Genomic DNA, 14,488 nt, shown 5'->3' with positions numbered 1-14,488 from the left:
TCCAGCTCTGAGCTGTGTTGAAAGTTTCAAGCCTCTAGCTCGTAGGCGAAGTTAGTTTAAATTCAATTGCAAATTACGTACGCAACAGAGAGAGAGACAAGAAAGCGGCCTAAAAAAAACGTCTTAAAAAAGGGTGACGATGTGACTTCCCGCAAGTCAGATGGTGGAGGGAGCCAAGCCCAGGGCCAAACAGTTTGAGAACCTCTGCAGCACGCAATGTGCTACTTTAAAATTTGTGTTCCTGTACAATTATTCTGTTGCGTTGCTTAACTCTTAGTGACGGTGGGAATCGTGTTTTCAGGCCTGAAGACTATCATCAACGCCCTGCTCCACTCATTCAGGCAACTGGCGGAAGTCATGACGCTCACGATCTTCTGCCTGATGGTGTTCGCCCTGTTCGCGCTGCAGGTGTACATGGGAGAGCTGAGGAACAAGTGCGTCAGCCGAATGAACACCACCAACGTCACGCACGCCGAGTTCACCGAGTAAGTCGCAGGCATGCCTTTGCCAGTCTCACTTACTTGTCCTCCCCAGTCCTGGGCTTAGATTTTATGAGTGACAAGTTTATATCGTTGTTGAATGCATTGTTATTGCTCAATATAATGTTCTTGGACAAAACAAGACTGAAATACTGAAATTAAAAAACTGGTGCGAGTCATAAAAATTTTAGAATATGGTGACGTGATTACTATTTATGTTGGAAAATAATTAAAATACGTCCAATATTAAACACCTAACAGTTATGAAAAGAACGTCGTCTCACTTGAATGTGAAAGTATGCTACCAAATGTAGTTCCATTACTGTTGTGATGAAATAAAAAATCAGTTATTCGATAATATAGGGTCTATTAGCACATCACAGCACTGTGTAAACGCATTCCTGTCCAAAATTACCTTTAACTTTCGAAGACGAGCTAACATTGCGATCAATACCCTTTTTGAACATATGGTGCGACCGAATGGGAACATGCAAAGACAGAAAACAGGTGATGCAGTGAATGCATATGGTGTACACAGCACGTTTGGTTTATTCCCTGAGCTAGGAAAAAAATTTCGATGTAGTGTATATGCTACACAGGGATTGAAGAGGATTCGTAATGTGTCACATTATAGTGTTGACTGCCTCATCCATCTATGTTCTGTGTGACACTCTCAGCTGAGCAAGACGATGTCATCCTAATCAGGGTTTTTCTTGAAAAATTTATAGTTAATATTCCTTGTTGCAGTTCCTCTCAAGGAAACATTTATTGAGAACGAACTGTGACTGCATGTAGCTCCATGCTGTAGTTCTTACAGTTTTTTGACTAGGACACTGATTACTGTCATTCACTGGAATAATTATCTGCCTTATTTTATTCTAAATACTGAATTAACATACGGATTTAGAAAGTGTTTGAGGAGGAAAGTTGAATCTAATCTCACTTTCACAGACAGCTGTATACTCCACATGATTAGAGTGCACGGCTATTAGATCTATAATTAAGGCAGTCGATTATCAAATTATGATAATGCAAACGATGGACAAAGATATGTTGTGCTAACTAACGTATCATACTGTTCTACGTCACAATTTAAAAGCTATATTTCTCTAAATAGTCTCCTTACCGGTACCTAACGGATGGTACTGACGAAACTCGATATCATAATTTGAAAATGTAAAATTAAAGAAACGCTGTCTACTTTGAAAAGTTTAAAAAAAATGTCTTCCTCGAATGTCATCTTTTAGGGGCCCATACTAGTGCTCGCTGCGACATGTAAGGTGTGACAGCCCTGGATGGTCTCCCTTACCGTTGAAATCCTGGAGCACCGCCGAACCGCCTCCTGGAAGACCCCTCGATCCGTTCGCAACGGCTAATTGTACTTCTGTCGACAGCAGATGCTCCACAGACTTTGCACAAGCGTTTGTGAATATTCTTCACAGTTTCTTTCAGTGTAGTGCGAAATTCGACAGGAGCACGTTGCTTGTAACGTACATCATCTACAGACGCCGTTTTAAAAACTGTCATGCAGCTATGCTATCTGTCTGAAGTGACGGAAACTTGGCGCGCTCACTTAGGAAACTTCAAATAATACATACGTATCGTTTCGCATTCGTAGCATTGTTTTCGGCCGAGAAAAAAAATGCTGTGCATTACTTTCTGGGCAACTCTCGTAATCATTAACAACTTAAGAAATTTCACCCATTAACGTACGACGTGGCTTTTTTGTAACGTATATTGCGACGTTCACTCTCTGTAACCCGGTGTTCAAACGGAGATTTGAGGCGAAAATCATTGGAAAATTTTAAGTTATGTAACGTTAACTTTTATAAATATTTTAGTGTTATTTAAATACTCCTTCCCGATTTTATCGCACTAAATAAAGCCTGCAGGGGTTTACTTTTTATCAAACAAAATCAAATACTTCTAAGCGTTATTTTTTAAATACAGCACACAAACGATCTGTTAAAGAACTGAATTTTATACTTGATTTATTTTTTGAATTAAACTACCTCTGTAGCACGTACACAATATAGTAAAGTTAATGTGACCACCTATCAGAAGCCTTTGGCAGTGCCCACGTGCAGGGAAAGTGTCACTGAAGTTTTCAAAGGTACCGATAGGGTTGTGGAGACAGGCCAACTCCTCAGCCGTGGCCAGCTGCGCCAGATTTCTCAGTTGCAGATCAATGGCGCGAACAGCCTGATCAAGGTGGACCCACAGATTCTCGATTGGTTTTAAATCCAGAGAGGTTTGTGGCCGCTGGAGTACGGTACAGTCACCATGGTGGTGCCATTCGAACCAAGCACGCACACTGCGAGCTGTGTCACACGCTGCATTGTCCTGCTGGCAGATGTCATCGTGCCGAGGAAAAACAAAATACATGTAGGAGTGGACATGGTCTCCAAGGAGAGATATATGCTTGACTTGATCCATTGTGTCTTCCAGAGTGAAGATATCACCCAGAGAATGCCTCTGAGACGGACAGTTCCGACGACGGTTGTAGGGCATGTTTCATACTTTACACACCAATGGCCATCCGTCCAATGGTGCATCAAACATGACTCATCTGAAAAGGACACCTGTCGCCACTCAGTGGACCTGCAGTTATGGTACTGCCGTGCAGATTCCAGCCTTCGTCGTCGATAAACAGCAGTTGGCATGGTGCATGAACCACGAGCCTGACACTGAGACCCATATTTAGCGAATTTCGCCGGACGGTCGTTGAAGAGATACAGTTGTTAGCCCCTTGAATCATCTGGGCGGTCAGTTTCGGAACAGTTGTACTTCTATTCTCCCATACACATCCCTGTAGCCGTCGTTCACCCCTGTCATCTAAGGTCCATGGTGCACCACGGTTCCTTGGGCGTCGGTTTTAGGTGGCGCCATTTTTCTGTGGGCGCTGTACTTCAACGTCAATGACTCATGAATGAGATTTTCACTCTGCAGCGGAGTGTGCGCTGATATGAAACTTCCTGGCAGATTGAAACTAGTGGCGGACCGAGACTCGAAATCGGGACCTTAGCCTTTTTCGAGCAAGTGCTCTATCAACTGAAGTACAGTACAAAAAGGAAGTTCTGGAAATATCCCCTAGGCTGTGAGTAAACCATGGCTCTACATTACCCTTTCTTCCAGGAGTGCTAGTTGTGCAAGGTTCGCAGAAGAGCTTCTGTGAAGTTTGGAAGGTAGGAGACGAGGTACTAGCAGGATTGAAGTTGTGAGGAGTCACGTCACTCGTGCTTGGGTAGCTCAGTCGGTAGAGCACTTTCCTGTGAAAGGCAAAGGTCCCAAGTTCGAGTCTCGGTCCATCACACAGTTTTAATCTGCCAGGAAGTTTCATCAATGACTCTTTTTCCTGCAAGTGCACACTGACATTGATGGTTATTCAAGCTTCTGACAGGTGGTAACATTAACGTTACTTTGATCATGTAAGTGCTACAGAGATACTGCAGTTCTTCATACGTACAATTCAGTTCTCTAACATTTCGTTTGTGCGTCCTATTAAAAAAACGGATGCGAACAAACTTAGTAGTTTCGGAAATGTTTCCGCCCCTGGCCCAAGAATCAATGATCGTGCCCTTCTGGATGTAAGATAAAGCGCTTTGTTTCCGCCTTACGACAATTTCACTGTTTTCCGCGTCCCTGGCACGCTTTATGTACCCTCCACTGTTAGTGCTGCCATCTACCATTTGTGAGTAGTTACAGAATAATGATGTTGAACGCAGGCCTTGGTCACATTAATGTTACCGGACAGTGTAAATTTTCACATAAAAATTCAAATTTCAGGGTTTAAACCACGCACATAAAAATTTAAGTAAAATTTTAAGTAACACAAAGTATTTTGTTGGAGGAATAGAGATCTCCACCTCGCCTTCCGTGTACGCCTCCCATCCCCCACATGGATCCTCTCTGATCTCTTTTCTTTCCCCCATCTGCTCCTATTCCTCGAATATATCCGCATCCTCTACACCCCCGCCACCTTGATCCCCCTCACCCCCTGGTTGCTCCTATCCTCTCCTATCCCTGCCCCCTGCCACGCCTTCACTGTTGTGTCCCCCCTACCCTCCATCTCTACACCCTTCATCGCCTTCCCCAAGGTGGCTTCCATCAACTCCCCCTCCCAGATGATGCCCTCTCTCCCTCCATTTATCCCTCCTATCAACTCTGGTCCTCACTCCCCCTCCTTTCCTCTGTTCTTTTCCCGAGCTCCCTCTCCCCCCCACCTTTCATCCTCTTTCTTCCCCACCTCCCCTCTCTTTGCCCCCTTCTCTCCCCCAAGTCCTTTTGCATTTCCCTCCTCTGCCTCCTCTCATTCCCTCTCACGTCTGCCATTCTCCCCCTTTATTAGGCCTCTCCCTCCTTGGTCCCCCCCCCCTTTTTCGTTTTTTTCCTTCCTCCCTCCTTGTTCTTCCCCCTCCCTCCCCCCCCTCCCCCCCGCCATCAGCCTCTGGCTCGGGAGTGTCATCTTCGTGCTGCAGCTTCTGTGCAGTGTTCTACAGTAAGTGTTTCGTTGTTGTTTTTTTTGAAGTGTTGCGAAAGGCCAAGACTGTCGCCGTGTTTTTTAATTGTGTGTGTACTATGTTACTTGTCTGATTCCTGTGTCCTTTATTAACGTTGCCAACCCCTTTTGCTCTCTGTTTTAACTTTCCGCATTTTTCCGCCATTTTACACTTGACGTCACCGTTTTACCGCCTGTTTTCTTGTTTCTTTTCTTCTTCCGTTTTTTAAAATAAAAATCTGTAGTCTGTAGAGCAGCGTACTAAGCTGCTGCCAGCCCGCCCCTTCGGGGGGAATTGAAAATCAATAAGAATTAAAAAAAAAGAACAGAGAGCACCTTGTTACCATTGTCCTTAAGTTCTTCCTGTGAATGATTCTCTTGTTCGCTAACAGAATTGTGATCTCTGGCTGTTGCAAAATCGTCTTCTTTTTCGCCTGTTTCTCGATCTATATCACTGACTTCTTCCTCCAGCCACTGACATTTTGTGCTGCTCTGAAGAAAACAAGTTCGTAATTCACGAGGCGCGTTCTAGGAAACCGAAGACGTATCAACAGCAAACAAGGCTATAACGCAGCCGACAATAAAACATTGTAGGGTTGGCGATTTGAGGAGGATTGGGTGGGAGGGGGGGAGGGGAATATTTACAGAAGCATTTCGCCAGTATTTACCTGGGAGAGGAGCTCTAAAATTCTCGCGCAGTCTGAGAGACCACACTTCGTGAGTTACGGGGTTCTTTATTTCTTCTAAGGAAAGCGGTAACTTATCTCTGACTTTATAATTCTAGCGAGGACACTTCTGCACCACATTTAACTTTAAATATTGACGACAGATACTATTTATGTCCGCTACTTATTCTCCGTTACGAACAGTATAACTAACAATCTCTCAAACAATTGGTACACCGAATTACAATCCCTTACTTCTTACTTAGACATCCTGTAGAAAACAACTTGAAAGATTGAATATTTTACGTTATTATATTTACATTTTGCAATAGAAAATGACACATTTTTTTTATTATTCACAAATCTGGCCTTCGCATATTCGTGTCTAATGTAAAATGTGTATCATCTTATCTCACTGCCCTTTCAAATGTTTAATTGAGCCAGCATAGACGTAAGATATAATTAGAGCTAATGCTTAATTATAATATTACTCTGAGTATAGAAGAAATCAGTGTTACTACTACTAATATCGTAAGTGACTTACTTCTCCATTTGTGTGTAACATAATACATGTGTGTTGTAGGTGGATAAGAAACGAGGACAACTGGTTGTACAACGAAGAGGACGATCCTGTCATATGTGGCAACACGACTGGTGCGAGGTACGTGGTCAGAGTTTCTCGCCAGTTTTAAGTCTGCCATGAAATTTAGTGCGTGACGTAAGGAAAGTTTACCGAGCGAGGTGGCGCAGTGGTTAGCACACTGGACTCGCATTCGGGAGGACGACGGTTCAACCCCGTCTCCAGCCATCCTGATTTAGGTTTTCCGTGATTTCCCTTCGTTTGAAAAGGGCACGGCTTATTTCCTTCCCAATCCTTCCCTAACCCGAGCTTGCACTCCGTCTCTAATGACCTCGTTGTCGACGGGACGTTAAACACTAACCACCAACCACCATAAGGAAAGTTTCGTTATGCGCTAAAAAAAAAAAAGAAAAAAAACACTTCTGGATGATTTAATTCCTGATACTGCACGGATGACGGAAGGAGGACATAAAAAGCAACTAGCGTAGGCAAACGGGCTGTTCCTGGCCAGGAGAAGTCTGCTGGTATCACAGGTCTTAACTTGAGGAAGAAATTTCTGAGAATGTGCGTTTGTAAGAAAGCACTGTGTGGTTGTGAATCATCAACAGTGGGGAAACAAGTACAGAAGGGAATCGAAACGTTTGAGATGTGGTGTTACACATAAATGCTGAAAATTAGGTGGGCTGATAAGATCTGGAATCAGGAAGTTCTTTGCAGAATCTGCGAAGAAGGGAACATGACGGAAACGCGGACGGGAAGAAGGAACAGGATGACAGGACAAGTGTTAAAGACATCTTGAGATTACCACCATGGTACTAGGGGGAGCTGCAGAACACATAAACTGGAATACACCCAGCAAATAACTGAGGACGTAGGTTGCATGTGCTACTCTGAGGTGAAGAGGTTGGCACAGGATAGGAATTAATAGCGGGCACCATCAAACGAGTCAGAAGACTGATTACTCATAAAAAAATGAAACATACTGCACAAAGAAACGCCTAACTGTCTCCCGCTGTTTTTTTTGGGGGGGGGGGGGGAGGCAGATGGGGCGGGAGTTTGTCATACTCCAATGCTCATTTCGTGCATGATATTTCATCTCCGGCTGTTAGGGTCATATAAATATACGATAACTGGTTCACATTTTCAGGTGACAACATCCTGCTGAGAAAGCTGCACCTTTCTTCCGAAAGCATATGTTGTCTGGCAACTCCAAATATATAGAAACTTGTATGCTTCCAAATTTTCGTGCATACGTGGTTGAAACTGTGATTTAAGTTTCTGGACCAATTACAAATCTGAACCTGTCTACAATATCTCGCATTTAAATCCCATTCAGAATATGTGGAACAACGCGTCAAACGTCATGACTGGTACCCATGGATTTAGCCGACATTCATGACATGTAGTGGCAAGACTGCTTGCAAATAATCTTTGCCAGTCCGTGCTAAAGTGAACGGCAGAATGATCAAAGCTGGTGGTGTCACTCAACGCCATTAGGACGGAAGTGTTTTAAAGCTTCAACATACACTACTGGGCATTAAAATTGCTACACCAAGAGGAAATGCAGATGATAAACGGGTATTCATTGGACAAATATATTATACTAGAACTACATGTGATTACATTTTCAAGCAATTTAGGTGCATAGATCCTGAGAAATCAGTACCCAGAACAACGACCTCTGGCCGTAATAACGGTCTTGATACGCCTGGGCATTGAGTCAAATAGAGCTAGGATGGCGTATACAGGTACAACTGTCCATGCAGCTTCAACACGATACCACAGTTCATCAAGAGTAGTGACTGGTGTATTGTGATGAGCCAGTTGCTCGGCCACCATTGACCAGGCGTTTTCAGTTGGTGAGAGATCTGGAGAATGTGCTGGCCAGGGCAGCAGTCGAACATTTTTTGTATTCAGAAAGGCCCGTACAAGACCTGCAACATGCGGTCGTGCATTATCCATCTGAAATGTAGGGTTTCGCAGGGATCGAATGAAAGGTAGAGCCACGAGAACTTGGCTTCTACTTCCAATATCGTTGTAAAGGATGGAGTCTACGGGTGAATAAAACTAGGCCTACTATTAATACTACTACTGCTTATGGTTCTCCCAAAGGCTATGTTCGTTCAGTCTAAGGGTGTCTTACCAATCTCCATGTTTTGCACGTTCCACTGCTTACAACGAAAAGCAATTAACAAAGCGGCTGATCTCCAGTCTATGAATTCCTCTTACACTTCGATGCGTATTTAATCGACTTTCAATATTAATATTTTTGCAGTGTTTCTGACATTAGCTAACATATTTTCTGTTGGAAGCGCATGTTTAGTTTATAAATGACTCACTAGACTGCGTTAGAATACGGTAACATAAGCGGCACTACAAATGATAAGAAGAAATATTTTTAAAAAAAGCTCGCAAAACGTGTGCCGTTATTTCCTTGCATGTTTATAGTGCTTATGTAAGAAGGTGTGTTTTTAGCACGTTTATGTTTCTGAGTGTATTGTGACTGAGTTCTTGCGGGTTTTATTTTCTTATGAATAGCAACACTTTGCGATGAAAAGTATCCGGACAAGTGGCTGAAAATGACTAAACAAGTTCGTGGCGCCCTCCATCGGTAATGTTGGTATTCAATATGGTGTTGGCCCACCCTTAGCCTTGATGACACCTTCCACTCTCACAGGCATACGTTCAATCAGGTGCTGGAACGTGTCCTGGGGAATGGCAGCCCATTCTTCTCGGAGTGCTGCACTAAGGAGAGGTATCGATGTTGTTCGGTGAGTCCTGGCACGAAGTCGGCTTTCCAAAACATCTCAAAGGCGTTCTATAGGATTCAAGTCAGGACTCTGTGCAGGCCAGTCCGTCACGGGGATGTTATTGTCGTGTAACCACTACACCACAGGCCGTGCATTATGAACAGGTGCTCGATCGTGTTGACAGATGCGGTCGCCATCCCCGAACTGCTTTTCAACAGTGGGAAGCAAGAAAGTGCTTAAAACGTCAATGTAGGCTTGTGCTGTGATAGTGCCACGCAAGACAACAAGGGGTGCAAGCCCCCTCCATCAAAAACACGAGTACACCATAACACCATCGCCTCCGAATTTTACTGTTGGCACTACACACGCTGGCATATGACTTTCACCAGGCATTCACCCTACCATCTAATCGCCACATTGTGTACGGTTATTCGTCACTGCACACAACGTTTTTCCACTGTTCAACCGACAAGTGTTTACGCTCCTTACACCAAGCGAGGCCTCGTTTGGCATATACAGGCATGATGTGTGGCGTATAAGCAGACGCTCGACCATGAAATCCACGTTTTCTGACCTCCCGTCTAACTGTCATAGTACTTGCAGTGGATCCTCATGCAGTTTGGAATTCATGGTCTGAATAGATGTCTGCCTATTACACATTACGACCCGCTTCAGCTGTCGGCGGTCTCTGTCAGTCAACAGACGAGGTCGGCCTGTACGCTTTTGTGCAGTACGTGTCCCTTCACGTTTCCACTTCACTATCACATCGGAAACAGTGGACCTGTTGAAGTTCGGAACTGAAAACACAAAAAAAAAAACATTAAGCGTACAGCGAAGCAAAGATCTCTCTACAAACAAGTACGGTATGTTGTGATAAAGCGTAAGGAAATTTAACGTTAGCGGCTAAATATTCTACCTACAGATCTTGTTTTGAAATTGGCTTTTGGTGTTATTTAGTAGCTGTTGTGAAAACTAAAAGAGATACAATCTGTAAACGTTTTAGAGATCCTTACCACCATAGCCATGTCTGCAACGTGTTCCGATTTAAGTGGATTGTCCCGAATTTTTAGTTGAAAACCAGACTTCCGGTTAAACCTAGTCTGGATAAGTAAGAGTCCTCATCACACAAAAACTGATAATGTTTCGTATCATTTAATGGTCTCCATTTTAAACAGTTCATTATGAGTTGGAAACTGAGAGGCAACCTTCAAAAATTTACTGCAATTTAAAATCCCGCTATTAGTTTTATTCAGAATTTCGTTGGCAAACTTGACTCACCAGCCGTTATTTTCGAGTAGCGAGCGAATCAGAAGTCGATCATAACAGCGCTTAGTCATTCTCTACAAGAACAACTAAGTCGTGCTGTGCGGTTTCCTTCATGAAAACTTTTTACAAATATGGATTCGTCATCAGACAGCGAAATTAAAGAAGTGTCGGTGCAGGAAAAGAAACAAAAATTGAAAACTAAGTTGCAAGTTAATGGGGTACCATTTACTCGTGATTTCGAAAACGTGATCATGACACTCACTGTAGTGCGTGCCCCTCACATTCAGTGTTTCTTGTGGAGACGAAACTGACGTGAAAAAAATCGCAAATGAAATTAATTTCTTTTTTTAAGCCATGTCTACTTTTATAGGTTGCGTAAAAATCCTGATTTTCTTCGGAAAAGCCCGGTAACCCTTAGGTGCAGTGTCGTGGTTCACCAGTTTGTTGGAAAACGAACGTTAGTTGGCAGCCAGCAGGTTGTGGTGAAGCATTCAGTTCCACTTGTCAATGTAACTAATAATATTGACACTTTCTTCCTCTTCTTCGCGAAAAAAAAATACAATAATGTGATCAGTCATTATCACCAACACATTTTCACTTTAGGACAATGACGTCCTACTTCCCTAGAAGAACACAAGTTGGTTGTGTCCAAACTGCGACCAAACCGTTACCGAGAAAAAATACTACGTTGTTTATGACGTCACCATTCTCATTTAAACGGTCAATAATAATTGCATATAGACGAGACGAACTTTCAGACGATGTGGGTGGTGACCTAAATTTCACAAAGATTTCTGCATGATCACAAATATATCGTAGAAGTCGGACGATATATGGCTCTTCACTGGTCGGTTAACTTTGCTAAACCATGTGAATGAAACGATAGTAAGTTTAGAGCAGGACCGGTGCGAGTGAGTGATAAGATAGGCTTCGCCAAGGGCGCAGGCACAGATGGGTTGTAAAAATGTACAGAAGGTCGAAACGTGTTTCTAAGATTTAACCAGGAGGGGTACTTGAGTTCTCCTATCCCTGATATTCATGTTTTCTGCTCTGAGAAGCCTTTCTCGCGGCTCGCGACTGAACGCATGCTGTTGTCACAGTGTCATGTCACAAAAAAAACTGCTAGGACAAAAAAGTACGCGCAGAGTACCGTAGCCCGTAGATGCACAGTCGGCTGGGCAAGCGTGGGAAGAGCGGAGTGGTGGGGGTTACAGGCGGGAAAATGCCGAGCCGCTGCGAGACGCTGTTTGCTCGCTTTCAGCGCTGACAGGAGCACACACTGCAAACCTCCTCAAACGATTTTACGGAAACTCTTCGGTGGAAAGAATTCATTTTTGCCTTAACTTACAGCTTTATATGTCAGCATCACGATGAAGTGTCCATCATATCGTTAATGCTCGTAGTTACTGTGATGCTTTGCATTTATGTAACAAACTACACCAAATACGAAAAGATTGCGATGAAAAATAGGGGTCGTATGATTTTGCGTTAGATGCATATTGCATCATTTGCTGTTGCATATGAAATTTAGCTAACATATCGCACTTGGGAGAAGGTCTCTACCTGTCAACAATTTCAAGAACGTTGATTCTGCGTAGCGTACCCACTTCCGAACTGGAATGTAATGACACGTTGTCTGCTTGAAATTGGCGCCTTTACTCCCTTTATCCGTCTGTCCACTCAACTGCGAGTAATATGTGAACTGTGAATGCATGTTTCGCCGATATATATGAAGCGAATACCATCTTCACGGTACTTTTTTTTTTAGTTAAACATTCAGTACGTTTACTGCGTATTTCTAAACGTTCCACGGTCATCCTCCTGTTATCTGCTGTTTTGCGCCACATGGTAATTATTACACATGTTAATTACACTGATACACTGAAGAGTCAAAGAAACTGGTAAAACTGCTTAATATAGAGTAAGACCACCGCGAGCATACAGAAGTGCCATAACACGACGTGCCTTGGTTTCGACTAATGTTTGAAGTCGTACCGGAGAGAACTGATACCATGAATCCTGCAAGGCTGTCCATAAACCCGTAAGAGTACGAGGTGGTGTCTAAATAGCACATTGCAAGGTATCCCAAATATGCTCAATAATGTTCATTTCACGACTGTACCGTGAATATCAGGAATCCGACAAAACATCAAATCTCCGACATCGCTGTGGCCGGATTATCCTGCTAGAACAGGACCAGCGACTACTGAAGAGAATCGTTCAAAGTGATACAAGTGCAACCCTTTCGCAAATTGCTGCAGACTTCAATGGTGGGCCACAACAAGTATCAACGTGTGAACCATTCAACGAAACATCATCGACCTGGCCTTGCGAAATTGAAGGACCATTCGAGTACCCTTTATGACTGCACGACATACGGCTTTACCCCTCGCTTGGGCCCGTCAGCATCGACACTGGACTATTGATGGCTGGAAACATGTTGCCTGGTCAGACGAGTGTCGTTTCAAATTGCATTTCACGGTCGTGTACGGGTATGGAGACAACCTCATCAACCTCATGAATCCATGGACACTGCATGTCAGCAAGGGACTGTTCAAGCTGTTCGAGTCTGTAATGGCTTGGGGCATGTGTAGTTGGAGTGATGTTTGACCCCTGATACGTCTAGATATGACTCTGACACGTGACACATACGTAAGCATCCTGTCTGATCACCTGCGCCCATTCGTCTCTATTGTGCATTCTGACAGGCTAAGGCAATACCAGCAGGACAATGCGACACCCCACACTTCCAGAATTGCTAGAGAGTGGCTCGTGGAACACTCTTCTGAGTTTAAACACTTCCACTGGACCGAGCGAGGTGGCGCAGTGGTTAGCACACTGGACTCGCATTCGCTAGGACAACGGTTCAATCCCGTCTCCGGCCATCCTGATTTAGGTTTTCCGTGATTTCCCTCAATCGTTTCAGGCAAATACCGGGATGGTTCCTTTGAAAGGGCACGGTCGCTTTCCTTCCCAATCCTTCCCTAACCCGAGCTTGCGCTCCGTCTCTACTGACCTCGTTGTCGACGGGACGTTAAACACTAACAACCACCACCACCCCCACCACCACCACCACCACTTCCACTGGCCACCAAACTCCCTATATACGAACACTATTGAGCATATCTGGGATACCTTCTGTTCAGAAGAGATCCCAGCAGGACAGCCCTGTAGGATTCATGGTGTCAGTTCCCTCCAGCACAACTTCAGATATTAGTCGAGTCCATGCCACGTCGTGTTGCGGCACTTCTACTTGCTCGCGGGTGCTCTACGTGATATTAGGCAGGTGTACCAGTTTCTTTGTCTCTTCAGTGCATAAGATACGCATTTCAGGATACTTTCTTCGTATAGTCCTTATCTTTTACGTGGTGGAACACAGAAACGATCTACTCAGTCCATGTAAAACATCTGTAAACTCTTTCTTCGTATTGGCTGATGGAACACGCCACATACCACACACGCTATTAAGAGGAACATATTCTTCACTGTGACCCAAAGCACTATGATCGGCCAACAACACACAGATATTGTAATATTACTGTCTTAATGTGTACCCACTTCAGAGTGTTATTTGAGCCAAACAGGCTTCCGACAAACACTTCACTCATTTTACTAGGAGGCCGGTGGGGCCGAACGGTTCTAGACGCTTCAGTCTGGAACCGCGTGACCGCTACGGTCGCAGGTTCGAATCCTGCCACGGGCATGGATGTGTGTGATTTGTTTATGTTAGTTAGGTTTAAGTAGTTCTAAGTTCTAGGGGACTGATGACCACAGATGTCAAGTTCCATAGTGCTCAGAGCCATTTCATTTTACTAATTCATGAGAGTCGTAACTAACCATTTTGCGTCCGTGCGTCCACACTTCAATACCAGACCTCCCACCCAGGGTAAAATAAACGTTAATGGCTTGCTTACCCACACGTACTTATTATTATTATTATTATTATTATTATTATTATTATTATTATTAATTCCTTGTTTAATATAAATAATTTGAAGGGTATAATAATAACCGTTAAACTATGCATTAACAACTTTAAAACCCAATTATTCATTGAACCTGAATTCAATAAAAGATTTACCAAAAAATAGTCGGTAGCCAAGACAGTAAAGTAAACAATTTTTTAATCATAAGGCCTCTAGTTCTAATTTTGCATACATAAAATTTTTCTTCTTTTATTCAAATAATATATTTATTATCAAATGGAAATGTTATTAAAGAAATATTGAATCATAAATATTATTAAAAAT

The 14,488-nt window shown here is 43.4% G+C and overlaps 1 protein-coding gene across 1 annotated transcript in view; it reads left to right on the top strand.

The window, feature by feature from the left end:
• Positions 1–14,488, top strand: part of LOC126273220 (sodium channel protein 60E-like) — a 295,045-nt gene that overhangs the window by 19,653 nt on the left and 260,904 nt on the right. Inside the window, exons 3-4 of the mRNA XM_049976764.1 lie at positions 302–485; positions 6,226–6,303. Of these exons, the coding sequence (XP_049832721.1) occupies positions 302–485; positions 6,226–6,303 (262 nt within the window). The remainder of the gene's footprint in view (positions 1–301; positions 486–6,225; positions 6,304–14,488) is intronic.

Source organism: Schistocerca gregaria, chromosome 5, assembly GCF_023897955.1.
Source record: "Schistocerca gregaria isolate iqSchGreg1 chromosome 5, iqSchGreg1.2, whole genome shotgun sequence".
In the NCBI taxonomy this organism is placed as follows: Eukaryota; Metazoa; Arthropoda; class Insecta; order Orthoptera; family Acrididae; genus Schistocerca; species Schistocerca gregaria.
The sequence above is the reverse complement of the archived record's forward strand: the minus strand, read 5'-3'. Positions and strand labels throughout refer to the sequence as shown.